Source organism: Gymnoscopelus microlampas (genome assembly GCF_963454915.1).
Source record: "Gymnoscopelus microlampas genome assembly, chromosome: 21".
NCBI lineage: Eukaryota > Metazoa > Chordata > Actinopteri > Myctophiformes > Myctophidae > Gymnoscopelus > Gymnoscopelus microlampas.
Genome location: NC_139958.1, coordinates 8,601,131 through 8,624,668, shown reverse-complemented (window position 1 = coordinate 8,624,668; position 23,538 = coordinate 8,601,131). Strand labels below are relative to the sequence as shown.

General features: G+C 41.1%; 2 protein-coding genes across 3 annotated transcripts in view; one reads left to right on the top strand and one right to left on the bottom strand.

Moving 5' to 3' along the window:
* Positions 1 to 880: 880 nt before the first annotated feature.
* On the top strand, positions 881 to 1,597 carry LOC311037787 (oxidoreductase HTATIP2-like; the record flags this gene model as incomplete). Its single annotated transcript, XM_084047077.1, has 1 exon — positions 881 to 1,597. One exon carries the CDS (start codon positions 881 to 883, stop codon positions 1,595 to 1,597), a length of 717 nt encoding a protein of 238 aa, XP_083903203.1.
* Positions 1,598 to 3,703: 2,106 nt separating this feature from the next.
* The window catches only part of LOC311038116 (electrogenic sodium bicarbonate cotransporter 1-like), a 73,470-nt gene continuing 53,635 nt past the window's right edge, over positions 3,704 to 23,538 (bottom strand). The window contains exons 14-26 of one of the 2 annotated variants that reach the window (XM_084047461.1): positions 22,366 to 22,637; positions 21,197 to 21,255; positions 19,591 to 19,776; positions 18,390 to 18,503; positions 16,057 to 16,218; positions 15,177 to 15,355; positions 13,566 to 13,638; positions 12,969 to 13,037; positions 12,049 to 12,222; positions 10,543 to 10,710; positions 9,682 to 9,775; positions 7,638 to 7,711; positions 3,704 to 6,745 (exon numbers count right to left, since the gene is read on the bottom strand). In XM_084047461.1, coding sequence (XP_083903587.1) covers positions 7,668 to 7,711; positions 9,682 to 9,775; positions 10,543 to 10,710; positions 12,049 to 12,222; positions 12,969 to 13,037; positions 13,566 to 13,638; positions 15,177 to 15,355; positions 16,057 to 16,218; positions 18,390 to 18,503; positions 19,591 to 19,776; positions 21,197 to 21,255; positions 22,366 to 22,637 — 1,594 coding nt within the window. In that variant the 3' untranslated portion in view covers positions 3,704 to 6,745; positions 7,638 to 7,667. The remainder of the gene's footprint in view (positions 6,746 to 7,637; positions 7,712 to 9,681; positions 9,776 to 10,542; positions 10,711 to 12,048; positions 12,223 to 12,968; positions 13,038 to 13,565; positions 13,639 to 15,176; positions 15,356 to 16,056; positions 16,219 to 18,389; positions 18,504 to 19,590; positions 19,777 to 21,196; positions 21,256 to 22,365; positions 22,638 to 23,538) is intronic. The other variant, XM_084047460.1, reaches the window with a different exon arrangement.

The following is a 23,538-nucleotide window of genomic DNA, read 5'->3' as shown; positions in this document are numbered from 1 at the left end:
CAACTCCAGGAGTTTGACACTATATTACTCAAGATGACACGTTCAGATTGGCTGAGGAAGGAATATAAAGCCGACCCCTTCAACGATGAGGCCCCGGCGGTGCCCACTCTGTTTGAGGCCCGGGGGGATGACACAAACATCCCACATTCTAATCCAACCGTCCTCTCAGATCAACTCAACTCCAACCACACAACGAACACCAGCAGCTGCAAACCCATGAAAACGTACACAGTCTTGAGTTCACACTGCAAGATTTCAACACCATTGGAACATCAATCAATCAATCAACCTTTATTCGTCACAAAAAAAAGTAGTATTTTATCAAATGCAGTGAAATGTATACAGGTTAGCCCCTCGGATAGTGAGCAATAAAACAAGACAAACATACAGTATAGGCACATGTGTTCTCCTACTCAGTGGCTCCCAAATACTGGGTCAGAACCCATTTTGGGGTTGCTGATCCATTCTTATGAGTCATGAGTAAATATCCCCTTTTCACGTTTCCTACAATTCTTTATTATTATTTCAAAAGATCTTCAAGACATTTTCAAAAAAAAAAAACAAGCTCACAAGGCATCGCTCATTCATAATGTAGTTTGGATCCCAGGTAAACAGCAAATGTGTCTTTTGGGTCTTGGAGCTGATAAGTTTGGGAACCCCTTCTCTAACTGGTGAAGCCACCACACTATCGGACACCGACTATACCTGTCGTTGCTGGGATTATTGTGTCATGAATATCCATATATGGGCATATCTGCACGCCCGTCACAGACAGACAGACGTGCAAGTTGAACTTAATGCTTTATATAGTACAACAAGAGTGATGTTTGAACTCAGAAGCTTGAGAACATCAGATGTCATGTTCACCACAAGCAGCATCATGGCCGAGGACATGGTGTCCCTGGAGGAGAACTTCCGGCAACAGGACAGAAGCTGTTTCATCCTCGGAGCTTCAGGGGAGACGGGGAAGGTGCTGCTTCAGGAGCTTGTGGAGAGAAACCTCTTCTCCAGAATAACTCTCATTGGGAGGAGGCAGCTCACCTTCGAGGACAAAGCTTATGCAGACCTGGTGGTGCAGGAGGTGGTCGACTTTGAAAAGCTGGACGATTACGCTGCCGCGTTCCAGGGCCACGATGTCGGCTACTGCTGCCTGGGAACGACCAGGTATAAAGCAGGGAGGGAGGGATTCGTCCGCGTCGATCACGACTACGTTCTCAAGTCAGCGGAGTTCGCCAAGGCCGGAGGCTGCTCGCAGTTCCACCTGGAGACTTCCAAGGGCGCCGACAAGAACAGTGGCTTCCTCTATTTCAGAGTGAAGGGACAAGTGGAGGCAGATGTTTGGGCGTTGGGTTTTGACAGATATTCCATCTACAGGCCCGCGCTGCTGCTGGTGGACAGACAGGAGAGTCGGCCTGCTGAGTGGATGGCGAGGAAGCTCTTGGGTGTCTTCTCTGTCATAAGTCCAACATTCATGTCCGTCCCCATCCAGGCCGTGGCCAAGGCCATGGTGACCAACACTCTGCTCCAGCCTCAGAACAAGACGGAGATCCTGGAGAACAAAGCCATCTACTCTCTGGGCAAGGGTGGAGGGCAATGAAATGCAACGGAGAGTTCGGAATCTAGAGAAAGATGATGCGTCATTCGGCACTTATGTCCATCATTTCTCGCTATGCCAAGAGCTTTACGTTTTACTTGCTTGCTTACTTGTCATAAGCCATGATGACTAAAAGGATATGAGCGTTTTCGATGTATTTTGGACTGAACCGAACAGCCTTAAAGATTTTGTATTCTATGAGAAAACACCTTGACACAGTGTTCGATTGGCACACTCGTACCTGCCCACAAGTCTAGAGGTTCAGGCAAAAAAAAAAGACACACATGCACCTCACGCGCATGGAGAGTGACAGGAAGCACATGTCCACACCACTGATTCGCAAATGCAACACGTTGCAACTTGCAGCCACACACAGAATCACAAAACTGTGCTGACCTGCAACGGGTCAATTCAGACCGCTGCAACTGCTTGCAAGTTGCAACTCATTGCGTTGCGAATCACTGTTGTGGACTGGGCTTTATTTCAAGATTTTCTGAGATGTTGGCGGCCCTGAATTTAGATCAGGTGATCAGGTAGGACAGTGGTTCTCAACCTTGTCAGGCCGCGACCCCCCAAAAGAGAACTGAACTGGGAACTGAACCCCACCCCACCCTGAAGAGCACTTAGTTGTAATTGTAGAAGTTGAGGCATTACTTAGTTTAATTTAACACAACGCCTCACAACACCTCGCACTGTGAGGTGTTGTAGATTAGCTAATTTCCCAATTTACCTTTCTCAGGTAATATTTCACAATTTGGCCAATGTTGGACATTGTTTTAGAGTATAGTTGGTTGATTACCTTTGACATAGTAATAGTCTCTTTTTTGCATTAAAAAGGTCTTTAAATTTCCACTTTAGATACACTTATACCGTATGTTAGTTTTTAGCGGTGCTAGCCGCTCTATACCTTTAGGTATAGAGCGGATCCTGCTCTAAACCTGACTTTGTCCGTGTGCGTCAACGTTCTGATTGGTCAGGTGCGTACGTCAACAAAGTGATTGGTCAAGCTTCACGTGACACGTGGCTATAAACACATTATAAACACATATCGATGACAAAATGTATCAAAGGCGCCACCCAAGTCGGGAACGATGCAAGTTGAATGCATGCAACAGCCATTGTAGGCTACCTGTTGTCAGAGTAGCCTACTTGCTGAAACCATACCATTGTTAAGAGTACCCTGTGCGATACCCGTTACCACAGTGCTAGGGTATAACGTTAGATATAACAACAATCAATCAACTGCTGACATTGTGTTGATGACGTACGCGGGAGAGAGACAGACCGGCAGAGTTTGTTGTGCACGCTACCACTAATATTGGCAAAACAGCACAAATGTGACACAAAGTTCAGCCAATTCATGAAGCCGATGGGGTGGCCAATCAGGGAAGCAGATGCCTACACCCCCCCCACACACACACACACACATATTCGGCGTGTCCTCCACAGACCCGGGGGTAGACACATACAGAGATTTGTGGTTTTTCGGTTCTCGGCAACGACCAGTCTGACCGAATTCCTACTCGGCACGGCACACATCCCGGGGTCATTTGCGTTACATACGGCAAGTTTGAAGTCAATCGGTCAGACGGTGCCTGAGTTATCCCTGGGACAGAGACACCCACAGATATTTGGGGAATTTAAAGACATAAATATCTTATGGTCTTTGCTCAATGGTTTAAGAACCCGGTGAGGTCCGGACGGTTGGCGTAACCGTCTGGCCACCTGGGCTGGTAATCCAGCCTGACAACATGTTGCGGGTTCAACCCCCAATCCCGACGACCTTTGCTGCGTGTCACCCCACATCTCTCCCCCATTTCCTGTCAGCCTACGATAGCATAACTCCTTGGTATCTTTATACTATTTAGGTTAACTCATACTTTTTAAAGCTCTGTATTCATTCATAGTTAAGAAAAATTCTCTCAAGTATTTAATACATATTCCAATAATTTTATTGGTCTAATTAAAAAACTAAAACTTAGTATAGAAGATACCTGTATAAAATGGTTTCATAATTAGGACAACAAAAATGTTCCAGTAATTATGGAATCACACATGAAAATTATAAGTCAGGAAGTCAAGATGTACAGATAACACAGGTCACTGGAAGACTATTGCGTGTGGAATTATTGGTTTGAAGCCTTTTTTTGCTTTATTTCACATCATCACCATATACTGTGATTGTAAAATAATTAACACAAATCTGGATAAATTTGTACAAATGAAACAAAACAGCATTAATTGTGTCAATTTCTTCAGCTAGGATATGTTGGAACTTCAAATGATTGACAGGAATCATAATAGCAATAATTATAAGTCATGTATTCAATACAAAGTTCCCTAAAGTGACCTGGAATCAGATAGTTATACATTCCAATCAACAGGAAAATCATGATCAACCAAGCTGCTTCGAATAGAAAAAGTAAATAGTTTTCCTGCCAGATTTAGCAATCACCATAAGACTCATAAGACAAAGACATTATAAAATATAGTATTAGCACAATGGTATGTTTGAAAGAGGAAATGAGCTGGTGCCTGATTTAGAGTATGTACTTGATAGCGCACCATGCCAAACACCTAAAATAGAAGCTGTGGCTCATTGCGAGCTTGTATATCAGATGTTTTTGGTGAGCGAGAGCGGCGCGCAACCAAGTATAAATCACCCTCAAGCCAACAAGTTCAAACCCTCAGGATGTGCGCTATAAAACAGTTAGGAATGCAAGTCAGAGTTCAACATGCATTTTTATCACAGTGATTATTGTTGATTTGCATTTAAAAACTGTAAATACAAAGTAACTGAAGACATTTGTTATAGGCTATATTTGCTCTTTGATGACTGCAACATTCGATCATTAATGGCATTTCAGTTTGATCACATCTCAAAAGAATAATTCCACCAAAATCGACCGTAGTGTTTTCTCAGCAAAAAGTTATCAACTGATATACATTTTCTTTTGCCTAAAATTGATGAAAGAAAGCATTTTCTTAGCCACTTACACCCTATACACTCCTTTGGATGACAAATAGCGCTGTGACCTTGTGGATTTCGGCATGTGACCCATGTATAAATTAAGAATAAAATGTCCTTTCGGTTATCTCAGGCAATGCAATCTAGTATGAGATTGCATTGTTCTTGATCTGGAGAGCAAATAACTCAAACTTAAATTAAAAAAGTGAATTAGGAAAATGACTCCTTTCAAAGACAAATCTGCCTAAAAAGTCAATAGAATTTGATGGAATTATCCACTAAAACCGGCAAGTGGTGTATACATCATTGTAAAATGACAAAAAAGAAAAAGATGAACAAATGTTTTACAGAGCACAACATAATTTAGAAAGTGACAGATTTTAGAGATATCTTTCTGTCTCTTCAGAAAATAAATCAATATTTGATCAAAAATAAATGTGTTCAATGTGTATTGCCTGGCACCTACATAAATAATAAGAGGTAGAGCTACATAATAAGTATATTACATGTCTATTTCCCCAAAACAGGGAAACATACTGTACTGTAGCTGGACAGATACAGAACCTACAGTAGTATCAAAAATACACCTTCTGGAGAGTCAAATAGATGAGAATTCAAGGGACATTTAGCCGAATTTGAACCTAAATCCCATTGTTCTGTGTGGGGAGATTTTATAAATAGTGAATAGTGTGTGTGGGGGTGGGGGGGGACCCCATGATTTCTGTGTATTTCTCCCATGAAATGCATTCGGATGCACCGTTTCATGTCATCGATTACAAGAAATTATGCGTTTAATCTGATGGTATACAGGTCTGCATTTCACATGAGAAACACAGAAGACAAGGTGGGATTTCGGTTCAAAATTGGCAAAATTTCCCTTTAAAGGGCAAGAACACTTTGGTAGAGGTTTGGGTTGTGTAGTTGCCTTGCCATGATGTAACTCCAAAGTTGGACAAGAAATAAAAAATAATTGCTCCATTGATTAGAAATTGATAATTCAAAATATGCTCCTCATTGACTCTCAAGGCCACTCTTTTAGCACATAAACAAACAAAGAATAAAGTTGATTCAGGCAATATAAAACATTACAAAACCCAGTACCGTAAAAAAAAAAAAAGAGAGGAACTTCCTGTTGATTTTGCCATTTTTATTAGGATCTTCAAATAGTCAAATCAAAAGGAAGTTGACATTTTTATTTAAAAAAAATTGTGATGTTCTATATTGTCAGAATCAGCTTTGTTTGTGTTTGTTTCAGTGCTAAAAGAGTGACTTTGAGGAGCATATTTTGAATTATTTCTAATCAATGGAGCAATTATTTTTGGACCTTTGGAGTTCATCATGGCAAGATAACTACACAACCCAAACCTCTACCAAAGTGGTCTTACCCTTTAAGGTTTAAAAAAATACGAACATTTTGCTTAGACTTACAATATAACAGAGGTACGGCGATAAAATGGGAATAACACTTGATGTATTTGATGAGTAACACAGGTGTTTGTTCTTGTTGGGACAATTATACCATTAGTCCATTTTCACTTTTCTTTTAAAGTGTGGTATGAATGAGCAGGTTTAGCCGGATGCACATGTACAGTGTATAATAACTTATTCTCATGCACATTAACAAAACATTAATGTTCAATGAGGACTGCATAACCGACTTTGAAATAATTTTGTTCGCCACCAACATGTCAAGTAAATTAAATAGAATAAAAACTGCAGTATCAAACAACTCCTGTGCTCGTACGTTTTGCTCTCTCGCAAATAAATGCCACCAATATCTTTCAATAAAATAATAAAATAAAGATAAAAAAAAATCAGCAGGCAAAATTCAAATCCCCCACTTGTGTGCAACATTAAAATACTCTTTCTGAACAATACAAATATATAATTAGGATTAGTAGTAATGTACATAGTGTTGGGATGGTACACACCAAAACCCTTAGTATTCATCCATTTGTAACTCTCCAGGGTGTACAACTGTAACCAAATGGGTCCATTTGGTTACATTTGTACACTCTGGGGAGTTAAATTAACACTCGATTGTTAATTAACACATGATTTTAAGCGTGCTTTACAAAGCGGTTTCAGGTCCAGGAGGAGGCTTCCAGAAAACACCGTTGTCTTCCGGTTCCATGTCTATTTTAATCTGAGGCACTTCTTTTATATGTGGATCGCTTTGTAGACTAGAACAAAGACAACAAGAAAGGCGTTATGAGTATTATTATGAATGTGAATGTCATGTGCCTTAAGTGGTTGCATACTAATAATAGTGCATGTACTATGCACTATTATTACACTACTGTGTACTATCTAAAAACAAATAATAATATATATTTAAATAAAATAATCTAGTGTAAATAATTGCTAAAATAGCCCATCTACAAGCTCACAAGTTGTCGCAATGCGTTGTGAGCTTGTAGATATTTTTGTGTGACAAAGTTGTAACTGTGACTACATATAAAATAGAAATCAAGTACTTAATCAGATTATTGGCGACTAATAAGTCGATTACAAAAATGTTATTAGAATTATTTTCACTTTGATTCAATGATGTATATTTAACCCATTGAGACCTGAAGCCGATTCTACATGTCTCCTAAATCTCAACAGTTTTCTGAAAAACGTATGTTTCTATATCAGTGGTGCTCAATCTTTTTCATGTCAAGGACCCCCAAAATTATATGTATTTGGCCGCGGACCCCCATCAAAATATTTTGTTCCAGGGACCCCCAGAAGCAACGATTTGAGTTAAAAATGTTCGCTTTAAAAATATATGTATTCAAAGATTTGCACACATTTTCACGATTTTTCAAAGATTTGCACACATTTTCACGATTTTTCAAAAATAGCAGATCTACAAGCTCGTAGCGCGGCACTCGGTGCCGCGCTATGAGCTTGTATATCTGCTATTTTTGAATAGCCCAAAGTGTAAAATAATGCTTTTTAGCTCAAATCTAAAAATGACACAGTTCCAGGTCTTAATGGGTTAAAAAAAAATATTATCCAGAAAAAGTCATCAATATAATAATCCCTAAGAAACTAATCAATAGTTGCAGCCGTAGTTGTTCAACTCACCCTGCCACAGTAGTATTCTGATGATGGTGCTCAGCAAGCGGAGCGGGGGTTAAGGAGAGTCTGCGACTCATCTCCTGGGGAAGGAAAACACACAAATAATATATACAATGGCTCTTAAACATCATGAAATGTCCTACAGCAGGGGTCTTCCAACATTTTTCAGGCCAAGGACCCCTTAGGCTAGAGAGAGAGAGACTAAGCAGGACCCCCACCACATAGATTGTGTGAACCAGTGTTGAATATTAAACTTTTAGTTTTTGTTTTGCAAGCCTTCCATGCATATTGATAAGAGGCTTTCAAAACTGAACTGATTGTCTCATTAATGTCTGTTTACCGTTGAGAGATTTGAGACTAGCTTGATTTGGCTCTGTACTTGGGCTATTTTTGACAAATATATTTGGTGTTGATGGGGAAAAAACGGTCCATCTACAAGCTCACAACCCTTCGTGTTGGGAGGCGTTGTGAGCTTGTAGATCAGCTATTTTGGGCTAATGTAACAGTAGTAATGTTCCCTCCAGAATATGGATAATGGGGTTCAAGTGGTTAAGTGACTATGGGTCATCTCGAAAGTGATGTTGCACCTTTGATGGCTTCATAGATTAGTTTGACAGTACCGTCAAAGTGGTGTGTAAATGAATGTTCTTTATTTGTTTGTTTGTTTGTTTGATTACACATCATCTTTGCTAATTCAAATTAAATGTGTATTTTCAGACGTTAACATTTTTTGGGGGAAAGAAAGTTAATCACACAAAAATGTGGCAGCACCCCTGCAGTAGCTCTGAGGACCCCCTTGGGGTCCCGGACCCCCCTGTTGAAGACCCCTGTCCTACAGTATGTAAGCCCCATCTGTGACCTCCCCCTCTGCTGTAGCTAGGGGATGAGATCCCAACGCGTTGAGATCTGGCTGAGTTAAGAGTCTGGCGAAAACGTCCAATTCTTACCCTCTTTCCCTAGCACTTCCTTTGTATTTTTGATACCATGTTCAGAAAAAAGGTACGAATTGGACATGTGTGCCAGCCTTGAACTCAGCCAGATCTTAACACAAAGCTACCTCGTCCCGCATGGTACAGTGGAGGGGGAAGTCACAGACGGGGCTAGTCCTATGTGAGAGTTAAAGCTGCAATCTGCAAGTTTTATGTCCTACCTGGGATTTGAACCCGGGTCTCCCACAGGAGAGACCACATTTTGACTGCTCCCTGCAACAAGCGATCCCTTTTTTTTCTCCCCCCACCCCCCCCCCCCTTGTTAAGGGGAGATATGGCCCTTAGAATGAGCTTCTGGCAGTACTAGTTTTCAACCAGTAAGTGTCCTGCCTGACACCAGGATCTACCATCCGTAAGTGTCTCAATGGAAGAGTAGGGAGACCATACAGATTGGTTAAAATAAAAATGTATTCATTAAAATAAGTTACTGATTGCAGCTTCAAGGCAAATTCATGCTTCATCATAGTAGCACTTTGCTTCACGAAATCACACATTTTTTAACTGAAAAGTGCAACGAGACCCACCACCATTTTTCAGTTGAAAATTCACCGTTTTCACCAAGCAAACACTTCTTGAAAGGGCCATGCGAAAATATTAATGATCAGAGTAACCGTTAAGTGAATGATTTCACACAAACATTATTCATATTTCAGGATTAGTTAGCTGCAAAAAAAGATGAAAACTAAATAAGCCTATTAAAATCTGATAGCAAACATGTCAGTTGAAACGGGTAGAACAAAGCAGGTTAAAAGCATATTGTCTTTTTACAAGTTTAAAAGGTGATTACATTTTGTTCATGCACTGGCTGGACAAATGTACTGCTTGATTTATATGTTGTTGAACGCCGGTATCACAATGCACTGGGAGATTTGCACATCAGCTTTTTTTTCCCAGGGTGTGACACCGGCCCGCAAAACAAAGTATAAACAAATCAGGCATAAGAGGAGACAGAAAAGATTATCCTGATATTGAACAAAAAAACGTCTTCATAAACATAGATAGTGTACATCCCCACACAGACACACCCATGCAGCCTCAGAAGGCCCCTGGCTAGTACTCACTATCCAAGGATTTATCCCCCAACATGGGCTCTTGTTCCATCATATCCATAGAGATTTTTATACTGGGGACATTGTCATGGTAGGGATACTCAGGCTGTGGGGAGGAGGGAGATGATATAAACATTTCAATGGCTTTTGCACACCGGGGAGAGTGACTATAACCCATACAGAAATATTTCATATCAAAACTATGATGCCTCATTCATACAGGCTGATGCCTGATGCCTTTAGTCGCTGTGCAGAAGCTTGGGTAAGTGATTTATTTTGGTTAAAATAAGTGTTAAATAGCTCAATATTCTGATAGTACTCATTGCTATAAAGTGTTTGTTCATTAAAAGGAGTCTCCCATGTCTCTCCAGCTCTTTATTAAACAGAAAATGCATTTTCAGTGCGCTCTCCTGATTGGCTTAAACTTCATCACCTACCTGCAAATGTATTATATCTTGTTTACTAAAGAGTTGGAGAGACCCCTGTGATCAAACAAACGCTCTGTAGCAATGATTACTATCAGAATATAGTACTTTAACCTTTTTAACAAAAAGATACCAAAACATATCACTTACCCTACCTTTAAATTAGCCTTTAATTAACCTAAAAAATATGTTGCTTCATTGACACATTTAATATATCCACATTCTGTGTGGCTGTAGTCATGAGACCAACAAGTAGTGCAGTCGCACGAAAAACTAAACAGAACAAATAACACCCCAGTGTGTAAGGACCATAAGAATACAACCTAACAGAAAAGGCCTGAACTGAACACCTTTACATAATAATATACATATGATCAATATGGAAATACAAGGTTTCTGCCCGACAGCGTGGATATTATCTACATTAACAACTAAATGGTTTACTCACAAATTCCATTTCGCTGTCAATGCTTCCCTTCTTGTGTTTGTGTTTCTTCTTCTTCTCGTCCTCCTTCTTCTTCTTGTCCTTCTCTGGGATGACGTCGTCCAAGTAGCTCAGGTCGTGTTGGGAGAACAACCAGTCCATGGCCTTACGCACCACCACCAGAGCCAAGATCTGGACATAAACAGTGGTGGAAAAGGTACTCAAATGTTTTACTTAACACATCGGGTGCCAGCATTTTTTCATAACAACTTACCGTGGGTGCCAGCATTCTCCCCATTGACTGCGCTTTGCTGTTTAAAGCTCCCACGTGCGTTACAAGCAAATCCACGCAAAAAAAAGGCATCGATTCATGTTGTCCCATGAGCCTGGCTACAGCCTGGAACCATAACATTACCCTGGCGAGTTACAACGGGGGGGGGGATCGCGCATGACCGGTTTTCCCCACAGGAAACAGATTCGGAGATATAGGCGTTTCAAAGTAGGAAATAGACAGGAAGCGGATGGGGGAAAAAAATGTGTTTCCGGTGAGCGATCTGGCACTTCCTTCGCAGGATTACAATGGGTGCTCCCAGAGCTGCTCTAGCCCCGCCCGCGCGGAGAAAAACGAAAAAAACAAAAAGACTAAACTCACGGTTCAGACCGTGTTCAGCACCGAAGCGGCGGAACCGCCACTATGTAAACACACGGTTCAGACCGTGTTTGGCACCCGATGTGTTAAGTAAAAGTATCAATACTGCAATGTAGAAACACTGTTACAAGTAAAAGTCTGGTAATAAAATGCACTTTGGGTGTAGTACAAAATACAAAAAGGGGTGTAGTACAAAAGTACATGCATCAAAATATACTTAAAGTACAAAAAGTAAAAGTACTCATCATGCAGAATGTCCCGTTTCACAAGGTATCATATGCATAAAATGCATTAAAATCTTTTGAAAATAGCAGATCTACAAGCTCACAATGTGTTGCAACCAACGCGCTGTGAGCTTGTAGATCGGCTATTTTCAAATAGCCAAAGTTTAAATAGGGCTGAAGCGGCTAATGTTTTGAAATAATAATTCAAATCTACAAAGTAACCAGTAACTAAAGTTTTCAAATAATTGTAGTGGAGTAAAAAGTACAATATTTGCCTCTGAGACGTACAGTAGTGGAGTTTGAATAATCGTCATAATCGTTTCCATGTTGAAAACTTTTCACACATTTTCATATATAAAAAAGCTGAAATAGCTGATCTACAAGCTTACAATGCGTCACTTTGTGACTTTGTGACGCGTTGTAAGCTTGTAGATCAGCTATTTCTACTATTTTTTACTTATAGTATACATAGTATACATATAGTATACAATTATTAAATATGTCAATAATGTCTTTGTATATTTCAGTTATTTGTCATATCTGCCCTGTGAAATGTTTGATTACGAAGCCTAAAAGGTTTCATGTGTTTCAATGTTCACAATTAAATCGTTAATCGCAATTATTTGGGTGACAATTAATCGTGACAGCCCTACTCACCATGACAGGGAAGATGATGGCTGCGACAGTAGACTTGAGGACCCAGAGCAGGGCTAAACAGAGAGCCTGGATGAAGGTGAAGAGGTGGATGCGTCTCTGGGGGACGTGACGCAGGTAGATCAGGTCTGGCTGGTGTTTGGCCGGCATCAACAGCAGCTGCAGACGGTCCATGAACTATATGGATGGGTCACAATAATAAACCATGAACCACTTGTACCCCCCAGCATGCCTACTCTGAGGGGGGGGGCATTCGACAGAAACAGCAGATCTACAAAATGCAAAATGCTGTGCAACGTGATGCGTTTTCAATTTGTAGATCTGCATTTTTTTGGTGTAGAACAAAGCGGCCTGAGTACTGTTGTTCACTAAGACTAGAGGGTTTAAGGGGTTAATCCTTCCTGTGGGTCTAAATAACTATAAATAATAAAATATCAAAAACATCATTTTGACATCCAAAGGCCAACTGAAGTAACTAACTAACATTTTAGGGTATGCCTAATATTGGTGCAATTATTTTCCTGTTCTACTAGCCTAATTGAAATGATGTACAAAAACTAATTCAAGGGCATAGCAGAATAAATTACATTCTTCACTGCTGCCAAAGCTTGTTTTTATATGGTTTAGTAGAGGCTTTGTTTATGCATGAAAAAAAAACAGCTGATGGACGGATGCAATGCTCTTATTATAGGCCTGGATGATGATGAATGCAGTCATTTTGATTTATTGTCGACCATCTGAAGAGAGCTATTTATGTGCGATACTCTTTTGACTTTAATGATCACAGGCGATTAATTGATTTATCGTTCTTAAAGAAACGGTAGCATAAAGTACAAAGTGATTTTGGTCAGTCATGCCGATCTGGCAGACAGACAGTACTGGGAGAGGAGGAGTGGGAGTTTGACAGATGAGGTTGACTGTACCTGAACACCATTGAGCGATGCCACACCCATGTAGAGGAACACGCCGTAGAGCACAGGCATGGGGATGAACTGAACACAAACACAAACACTGCGTTGTAAATTAGGGTCACCATATACAAGACATACAATTAGTGCAATATCACTTAAATACCCATAACGCATTTGGGCACGCATTTGGGCTGGCCGATTCAAACATTTTAAAGGCCTTTTTAATCATTTTGATTCTTTGCGTAATAATTTCTGCTGTATGAGCACAAGACCAGACAAGAAGGAGTAGCAGTTCCAACAACTGACCACAGGGAGGCGTACGAGTTCCAACAGCTGATGATGTGTGACCTAACATGTTTGATAGGCACCTTAACAAGGGAATGGAAACTGGAGAAGTCTCTTTAAGCTGCAATCTGAGCTTTAAGCCCTGATGAACATGCTTTATTTCACATTGCATTACCTCAACCATAGCACTCGCTAATTGGATGAATAAAACCCAGCTAAATTATTTTGAATTTGGGAAGAGAAAAAAGGGGGCTGTTTCTAAAAGAGAAGGACGTTAATCCACATTTCCACGGAGGAATTAAAAACATGTTTTTGAACAATTACCTTGAGGATGGGAGCCATGAAGACGGAGAGTCCGGTAAGGATAAACACAATCACTCCAGTGACTCTCTGTTCCCTGCATGAGTGAAAAAAGCAACATATTCCAAATCAAATCATGCACTAGCGCTGTGATTCTCTCAACCTTTTACAATTTCAGGGGTCTCAATTTGAGGCCACATACCCCCCCATTTGATAAAACAAATTGATCTCTGGGACCCCAATCTACACTGTAAAATCCTCAGTGTAAAAGCACCACTTCAACCAATTTCAACAACTCATGATTGGTCTTCTCCTCATGCTCATTATAAGAAGGTACCATTTCTGTCTACACAGTCTGTGTCTCAGAGGAGGGCAGTGGACAGTTCAGAAAACTACCTACGGGTGACATCTGGTCATTTCAAACAAGATTTCACATTTTTTTTAAATGCATTTTCTTTATTAATGCCAGAACAATGGCTTCTATTTCAGCATGCCAACGTTCCAGGAAGAGAAAGGGTGTAGTTTCTATTAGATTGGAATCACCATGGATGATGTCATTGGAAGGTAGGTTTCTGAACTGTCAGAAACAGAAGCCAATGAGAGGCAATGAGTGACTAGACAGAATTAGTGGCATCTTATAATTGAGCATTAGTGAGGGCCGATTATATGAAGACGGTTGAAAACGTTTTGAATACAATAGTTTCGATTTTTTTTAAATCTCTTCTGGGGGTCTAGATCATTGGTTCTCAAAGTGGGGTCCGGGGACCCCCAGGGGTACTTGAGGGGGTTCCAGGGGGTCCCCAGCAGACGCGTCGCTAGGTCTCTACTAGGTCGGGGGCTTAGCCCCGCAGGCAACGGGCACATGCATGCACGCGCGCGATTTTTTTCGCGGATTTCGCGGATTAGGGTGCTTTTTCCCCCGTTTTTTGTTACTTTATTTCGGTTTTAGGGTTAGGGGTAGGGTTAGGTTAGGGTGATAGATATATAATTCAAAAAAAAAAAAAAAACTTTTAATTTTTTTATTTTTATTGGTGGCTTTGGACAAAACATTGGTGGCTATAGCCACCGAAGCCCACCCCTAACGACGCCACTGGTCCCCAGCTAAATGATGGGTAGGAACCAAATGGACCCTTATGGGTTTGTAACTCTGAGAGTGTACACATGGAACCAAATGGACCCGTTACACTCTCAGAGTTAAATTGACATTGATTTTACAATATGAATTGCGGTCCAAGTGATAGAAATGCCATTAAATGGGGGTCTGTAGCCCTAATGCATGTCAAACTGGGGGTCCTTGAAATTGAAATGGTTGAGAATCACTGCTAGAGCCGTACAAAATCTTCTCTTATGGGGGTCCCTGGCATATCTTTTGAAATGGGGGTCCGCAGGCTAAAAGGTGTCAATTTGGGGGTCCTTGACATGAAAAAGTTTGAGAACCACTGGTCTAGATCACTAAAAAGTTGTATTGATTTAGAAGGCATTTGTAGAATCCGCCTCATGTCTTAATGGGTTAAAAACGCTGGGAGAAAAAGAACGGCTCACGCCGGTGTTCCGGTTAAACAAATTGCAGTCACAGTGTTCATTCATCCAGTCAGTCAGTCAGCGGGCGGGCGGTCGGTCGGACCCTCCTCTCACCTGACACCCAGGAACTTGGGCTGCTCCCCCGGGGCCGAGGTCTTCGTCTCCATTTTCAGAGAGTCGATGTGGGCGATGGAGATGACCGTGGCGGCCACGTACCAGGGCAGGCCCAGAAACGAACAGATGATCAGCAGGACGGCGACCCAGAAGAGATCCAGGTGATACCCTGCTCCCTTCTGCCAGGACACAAGAGATGGTAGAGGGGGGGGTAGAAGAATAATGAAGAGAGGTATTGTACTATTTGGGCCACAAGTACAGTAGAACAGTGGTTCTCAAACTTTTTCATGTCAAGGACCCCCAAATTCACATCACTTATTAGCCCGCGGACCCCCATTTGAAAAGATATTCCTCAGGGACCCCCATAAGAGAAGATTTTTACGGCTACAGCAGTGATTCTCAACCATTTTAATTTCAAGGACCCCCAGTTTAACATGCATTAGGCTACGGACCCCCATTAATGGCATTTATATCTCTGGGACCCCAAATTATATTGTAAAATCAAACTCTGAGAGTGTACAAATGGAACCAAATGGACCCGTAAGGGTCCATTTGGTTCCATTTGTACACTCTCAGAGTTACAGACCCATAAGGGTCCATTTGGTTCCTGTCCATCATTTAGCTGGGGACCCCCTGGAACCCCCTCAAGTACCCCTGGTGGTCCCCGGACCCCACTTTGAGAACCACTGCAGTAGAAGCAATTGTGTTCGTATATAGACACTTGACAAAGCCGGACGCACAGTGGTGGATTCGAACCCACAACCTCCGCGGTGGTGGGCAGGCACTTTACCACCTTGCCACCCCGAGCACCCCTAATTTAGGGGTCCTTGACAGAATGTTTGAGAGCCCACAGCGTTCTACTGAGAGGTTGAGGACCGACCTTGAGTTTGTGCTCCTTCCTGTTGACAATGACAGCAGTGATCTGTTGGTCCATGAAGATCAGAATGGTGACCAGCAGAGCAGGGAGGGCCGCTGCCAGGTACACCCACCACGGGTTGCCTCCAAAAGGCTTCACAAACCAGCCCCTCTTTGGGCTGGTGGGCTGCAAAACAACACGAAACAGAAAGTCAATAACATTGTCGAAGAAAGCCATGCAGAGTTTTCATGTCATATGACATGGAGTGATATGACAGTCTCTGGCCATAATATCATCATAACTGTGATATACTAGGGTTGTCAGGAATTGATCAACTAATCAATTTGCTGATTTAATCAACAACCCTGTAAAATTGTGTTTGCTGCATACGAACATAGAAATGAACATGTACAGAGTTAGTCACAACAAACGGCACAAAAACAACAGCTGCACCGAAAAGGTGTAGGTTGAAGCCATACTGTAGCTTATAATGCCTACCCTTTTTCCCCTTATAATATACATAAAACAGAAACCATGGCAAAACATTGATACAAAAGACAAAAACAAAAATGTTGAAGTTTCACATAATAGTAATAGATTATGATAAAGTTTTATATTTATCTACTATATTATCTTTAAACATTTTCTTGAATTTATAGATTGAACTGCAAATTTTGTGCACAAGTCGTCACAACACAAAGAACAACCTTTTTGAGCTTGAGAACTGAACACTCTGATTTCATTTTCATGGCTACTGGACGTGAAAGTTATAGACTGTCAGAATGCAGTTACTGTATATCAGATGCTACAAGACATGTAGATGGGGGGGTGTCAACAGAGTCTTGATTAAAATAGATCAAACTGCCCGATTAATCTACAATGAGGACACAGCCTTAATGACAGGCTATCAGACATGCTGTGGTTGGTTTATTATTGTTTGTGTGCATTGTTGTATTGTGCTGCATCCAAACCAAAATTCCCTTTGGGAATACAATAAGTCTATCTTGAATGGCCCCCTGCCTCACAAAGGACAGGAACCGTATTTAACTTCAGATTGTTTCTTTTCTTTTTAATGATGCTTTCAATATGTCTTTAGCACTGAACTGATGCAAGGTCCTGCTGCATTATTATTATTACGTGACAGAATGCAGTGCATTAGCCTGTGTAGCCAAACAAAGCCGAGTCTGTACTTGCAGCCCATAAGGCTCCCTCTGTTCTCACACTTCACCTATAATCAAGCTGTTATTTGATGCATGTACCCTCTCTCTCTCCTCTACCCTATCATTCCCTTTCCCCTACGTCAAGTGTGGGCTTTAAGGCCAGCTAAGGTATGTCTAGCTAAAGTAATCTCAAAGAATGACTGTGTCTGGGATTCAGGTGATATCTATCACTTACTGGCTTAGCTACAAGGAAGACATTACACAGGGATTTTACAGAAGGATTATAGGGGCTCGGTGTTCTAGAAGTAAAATGGAACATTGTCTTGGCAATGGAGAAGAAAACCGCACCTGGCCAACTATTGTAATGCTACTAAAAAAGAAGTTCTTGTCAGAACACCAACTCCGACATCCATGTGGAAATCTGGTTAGTTTTATAGTTGGTGTGTGATTAATGTCCCTCACTTTGGAAGTCAAGGTCTTTACACGCTTGGGACCGTGACGAATAGACAACACGGAAATCGCTGGTGAGGTGGTGAGTATTTCTGCATCGAAACTATTCAGATCGGTGGTTTTCTAATCGGTGGTTTTCTAATCTCTAAAGACAGATTATATTCTCTTTTTTTTTTACCGAATGGGTTTCCCAAATTGGTGGTTCTCAAACATTTCCATTTCAAGGACAACAAAATTCATAATGTATTTGGTCCTGGATCCACATCTGAAAAGATTTAGTGTCAGGGACCCCCACAAGATTTGTGCTGAATTTCTAAATTACTCCCAACATCTTCCATAATTGTTAAAGATTTCTCAAAATCTTCTTCAAAAGTTCTATAAACTCACAAAGTGTGCTTGGCTATTTTCAAAAAAGCCCCCCCCAAAAAAGTAGGGCTAACTGTATAAATATTTTGAGGACCCCCTCCCCCTGGAACCCCATCAAGGACCCCTGGGGGTCCTCGGATCCCACTTTGAGAACCACTGATATAGTTCATACAGTAGATCAACCTGTATGAATGGGGCATTCAGGGAGAAAAATCAACCTAATTCTTCTGCATTCTGTGTGGTTGTACTCTGGTAAAAAAAGACGTTCCGAAAAATATATATACTGTATATATTTATATATATTTTTTCGTGCGAATGAATGACACCCCCCCCACCCATATGTAATGACCTTAAATGTGTCATGCATATACTGTACAGTACCTTGAATTCACTTGGCACAATGAGCTTGGGAGTATCCACTCCCACCAGGGCATCCACACCACAGAACAGGAAAATGGTCAAGATGATTGCAAAGTCACTGATCAGCTTCCTTACCTGGAGGTTAGGGCAGGAATTAGCATTAGGTTTACAATTTAGACATTTAGCAGACGCTCTCATCCAGAGCGACTTACAAGTACGAGATCAGAATAAGCAAGAGTAAAAGCAAGTCCAGGGGTCTATATTGTATAAAATTATGTTTCAGATTAAACTTTTTTTTAAACATTTTTTTCCCCCTCTACACCAAACTTCTTTGCTAAAAATAGCAGATCTACAAGAGCTTGTAGATCTGCCATTTTTGGCTTAAGTTCTCCTCAGAATAGGAATGCTATAGGGTTCAAGTGTTTATTGTAAAAAAAAAAAAAAAAATCATATCACAAAGATTTGGCAGACCCCCTGTAGTAACTCTGAGGACCCTCTAGGGTTCCCGGACCCCCTGTTGAAGACCCCTGCTCTAGTCAATAAACAACAAGGTAAATAGTCACATAATAAATCAGAGTGCAGAGAAAACAAATTAGTGCTTCAGAGAAACTGGGATACCAGGTAAACAATGAACCTAGCGTCTGTCTAAACGACATGCTATCTAAATGTAAGAACGGCCGCCGATTTGACCAAAAGGACTAAAATGTACGGTGGCAAACCTTCGGCACCAATTCTTCTAAAACTTGTAATTAACCCATTAAGACCTGGAACTGTGTCATTTTTAGATTTGAGCTAAAAAAGCATTATTTTACACTTTGGGCTATTCAAAAATAACAGATATACAAGCTCATAGCGCGGCACCGAGTGCCGCGCTACGAGCTTGTAGATCTGCTATTTTTTGAAAAATCGTGAAAATGTGTGCAAATCGTTGAATATATATATTTTTAAAGCGAACATTTTGAACTCAAATCTTTGCTTCTTGGGGGTCCCTGGAACAAAATATTTTGATGGGGGTCCGCGGCCAAATACATATCATTTTGGGGGTCCTTGACATGAAAAAGATTGAGCACCACTGATATAGAAACAAAATTTTTCAGAAAACAGTTGAGATTTAGGAGACATGTAGAATCGGCTTCAGGTCTCAATGGGTTAAAAAAAAAGAACTGTGCAGAAACAGGCAACAGGCATGCTTGATAGGGACTGTGTGCAAGACGTCACGTACTGTGGTGGGAAAGAATCGGCTGAACTTGAACTTCTTCAGACACATGGAGCAGGTGTAGGTGCCGAAGAAGAGGATGAAGGACATGAGCGTGATGTCCGGCACAAAGCCGCACGTCTCTCCCACCAGCACTCCTCCGTACGCCGCACACTGCGTCTTGTCTAGGGATTCCCAGGTGGCGTTAATGGGCTGTAAAGATTAGCACAGAGCAAGTTCACGTTAAGACCGATTTGAACTTATTTTCACACCGGTGGTGTCGAACGCCAAAAATAGACGGTGTTTTCAGAATGCGAAACGAGCATGGAACTAGCGCAGGGATCTTCAACCTTTTCAGGCCAAGGACCCCCTAACTGAGAGAGAGATGAAGCAGGGACCCCCACTATATATTACATAAAATTGTGTTGCAGATTAAAGCTTTTCATAGATGTTGGATTCATATTAATGTGTATTTTGGATTCATATTAATGTGTATTTTCAGACATTTAACGACTTAAACCATCAATACTTAGTGAACTTTCACTCTGTACTTGGTCTGCTCGTTTTTCCCTCTTTGCCGAAAATAGCAGATCTACAAGCTCACAACGCCTCGCCCTGCGAGGCGTTGTGAGCTTGTAGATCGGCTATTTTCGGCTATAAGTTGTCCTTAGAATAGGGATGCTAGGGTTCAAGTGGGCTTTGGCGGATCCCCTGTAGCAACTCTGAGGACACCCTAGGGGTCCCGGACCCCCTGTTGAAGACCCCTGAACTAGCGTAACATAAAAATTACAGGTATAATCAATAAATTAACCACTTAAAGGGATAGTTCACCCCCAAAATGACCTTTTTCCCTATAAATGAGTCACCCCATGGAGACTTCAATTCCTTTTTTCGTTTTTGGCTTAGGAATGCGACAAAAAAATAAATACATCATGAATTCTCCATGGGGTGACTAATCGATTTAAAAAAAAATCATTTTGGGGGTTAACTATCTCTTTAAACCCATATACTTTATTGACTCAAGGGGTCTAGGTCCACCCTTTTTTTTCCTACAGCCGATCTACAAGCTCACAAAGTGTCGTGTTGCGACATGTGAGCAAAACTTTGGCTCTAGAATAGGGATGCTAGGGTGCTTGTGGTTAAGCACAACTCTTCCAAATACCAAACAGCAGAGGTGAAAGTTGGCTGCTACACAATTTATTGTTTGCGAGATAAGAAGAAAAAACTACAAGGAGAAAATGGAGTTTCAGTTTCGTCATTAGAACGGGATCGGCAAAACCGGATCCCGAATAATTCCGTTTCCGGTGGCGTTACAATGAAATGTGCCGTATCGAAAAAAGTTTTTTTTTCGAAAAAAAGGAAAAAGCACCAGTTGGCGCATAGCCCGTAGGCTACGGGATCGGCCCTTTACGGTTGGATTTATCGGCCCGTAGGCTACGGGGCTGGCGGTCAATGTGTTAAGCATAACTCTTCCAAATACCAAACAGCAGAGGGGAAAGTTGGCTGCTACACAATTTATTGTTTGCGAGATAAGAAAAAAAAAATCCTCCCCAAAGAGAAATATGATTGGGTAATGTGGTTTGTACAGTATGACTAATCATGTTATCACAAAGAATTACAGGACATTACTCACCAGATCGGTACTATTGCTGATCCAGGAGGAGGCATCACTGTACATGTCAGTAGAATTACCTGATTGTGAAAAAAAAACAATATTTCGAAATCATCATTATTTTTTTTTAATATGCACAATATTCATACCTGCAGTATCACTCTGGCTTTATCTATTGCAACATCCCGCTCCTGCCAACTCACTCATTAAACAGAGGCTTATATGGCGGTTGAGAAAGTAAACAGTGGTATCTACTGTACAAGCCAATAAATGAGTGTACAGTATCGGTTATCTCCAGTGAAAGTGCAAAATGGTGACAGAGTTGGCCATTTGACATTGGGGGGGAAACTTTTTTTTATGGGTTGTGAATAATATCCCTTTTTTATTCCTAGAACAACAAAAAAATCTAAACATATTTCTAAAGATTTTCAGAAATTAAAACATAAAAAATGTTTTTTTTTTTAGTTTGGGTCCCGGGGACACACCAAATTGATCTATTGGCTCTCAAGTTCCGTTTGGGAACCCCTGCTATAAATTGATGCCCGACTTACTTCATCATTTAAGAGTGTCGCACAAAAGTACCACATCGGCTGTTTTCAACTATTTAAAATGTTTTAAAAAGAACTAAAAAGTATATATATATATATAAACACAGCCTACCGTCTATAGCATTGGTTCTCAAAGTGGGGTCCGGGGACCCCCAGGGGTCCTTGAGGGAGTTCCAGGGGGTCCCCAGCTAAATGGTAGTTAGGAACCAAATGGACCCTTATGGGTCTGTAACTCTGAGAGTGTACAAATGGAACGAAATGGACCCGTTAGGGTCCATTTGGTTCCATTTGTACACTCTCAGAGTTAAATTAACATAGATTTTACAATAGACATTGGGGTCCAAGTGATAGAAATGCCATTAAATGGGGGTCCGTAGCCCTAATGCATGTCAAACTGGGGGTCCTTGAAATTAAAATGGTTGAGAATCACTGCTAGAGCCGTAAAAAATCTTCTCTTATCGGGGGTCCCTGGCATATCTTTTCAAATGGGGGTTCGCGGCCTAATACATGTCAATTTGGGGGGCCTTGACATGAAAAAGTTTGAAAAAGGTCTATAGGAGGCATGCAGTGGCAGTCATACTACGTGACCAGGTTGGTGGGATCGTAGGCAGTATATAAATACAGTACATAAACATAGCCTACCGTCTATAGGAGGCATGCAGTGGCAGTCGTACAGCGTGACCAGGTTGGGATCGTAGGCCGTGTTGATGGGGTTGTGGTGGGCCAGCTTCAGCATCTTCTTGAAGGCGTCGTAGATGAAGATGAAGCTGATGAGGGCCGAGAAGCCCTCCTCGGTGAAGCGGGTGAAGTACTGCACCAGGAAGCTGGCGTCCGTGGCCACCAGCAGCAGACAGAAGACGCCCGACCAGATGCCGATCCACAGGCGGAACTCCAGGTAGTCGAAGCCATTGTCTCTGTGGGGAACAATCGGTTCACAAGGAGTTAAGAGTGGGTTCACTTTAACCCTGGGGTCGAGGTCCACATCTTGGGAATGTCAATATATGGCAAAACCTTTCAAACCTTTTTATTTTTCTTCCAAAGATAGCAAAAATAGCAGATCTACAAGCTCACAACGTGACGTGATGATGTGCCTTGTGAGCTTGTAGATCGTCTATTTTTTTATTTAATTAAATATTTGTAAATTGATTGATTGATTGATGTACTTTATTTAGTAAGACATGAGAACAGTACATGACAGTACATAACAGTACATGGAAGTACAAATTCGCAATACAAGGTCTACTAAACTGGATAGCTCAGTTAAGCTCAGTTAAACTGGATAGCTCAGTTAAGCACGTAGCTTATATTAGGCACCAAATGGACCCAAATGACCATAAACATGTAGATCACAAGCACTAGGGAACCATTATCAGGGATCAACATCCATGAAATAATAATAATAATCATAACAATAACAACTAGTATCACTATCAGATAAGCATACACATATTTTCACTATTTTGGAAAAAGGTTTAGTGCTATTTTTTTGGCAGAGAAAAAAAAACGAAATTATTTGTTTTAGGGCTTAAGTTGTAGTCTTTTAATACCAACCTATAATGCTTATTCAAACACAATCTCAAGGCATCTCTTTTACATTTTCTTTCACTCCTGTCTGACCTAGATTCTGTGGCGATCAGGAAGACCTGAGGCCAGTTTACAGGTTTGCAAACTTAACAAAAATAAATGTCGTTTACTTTGTGGCTCTGAAGAATTCAGTGACAGAGCAACAAAAATGCCAACGATGAATCATAAACATGGCAAAATGTTCAGCCTCAGAGCTTGTGGGGGCTATAGAAAGGGTTATTTCTCCACACC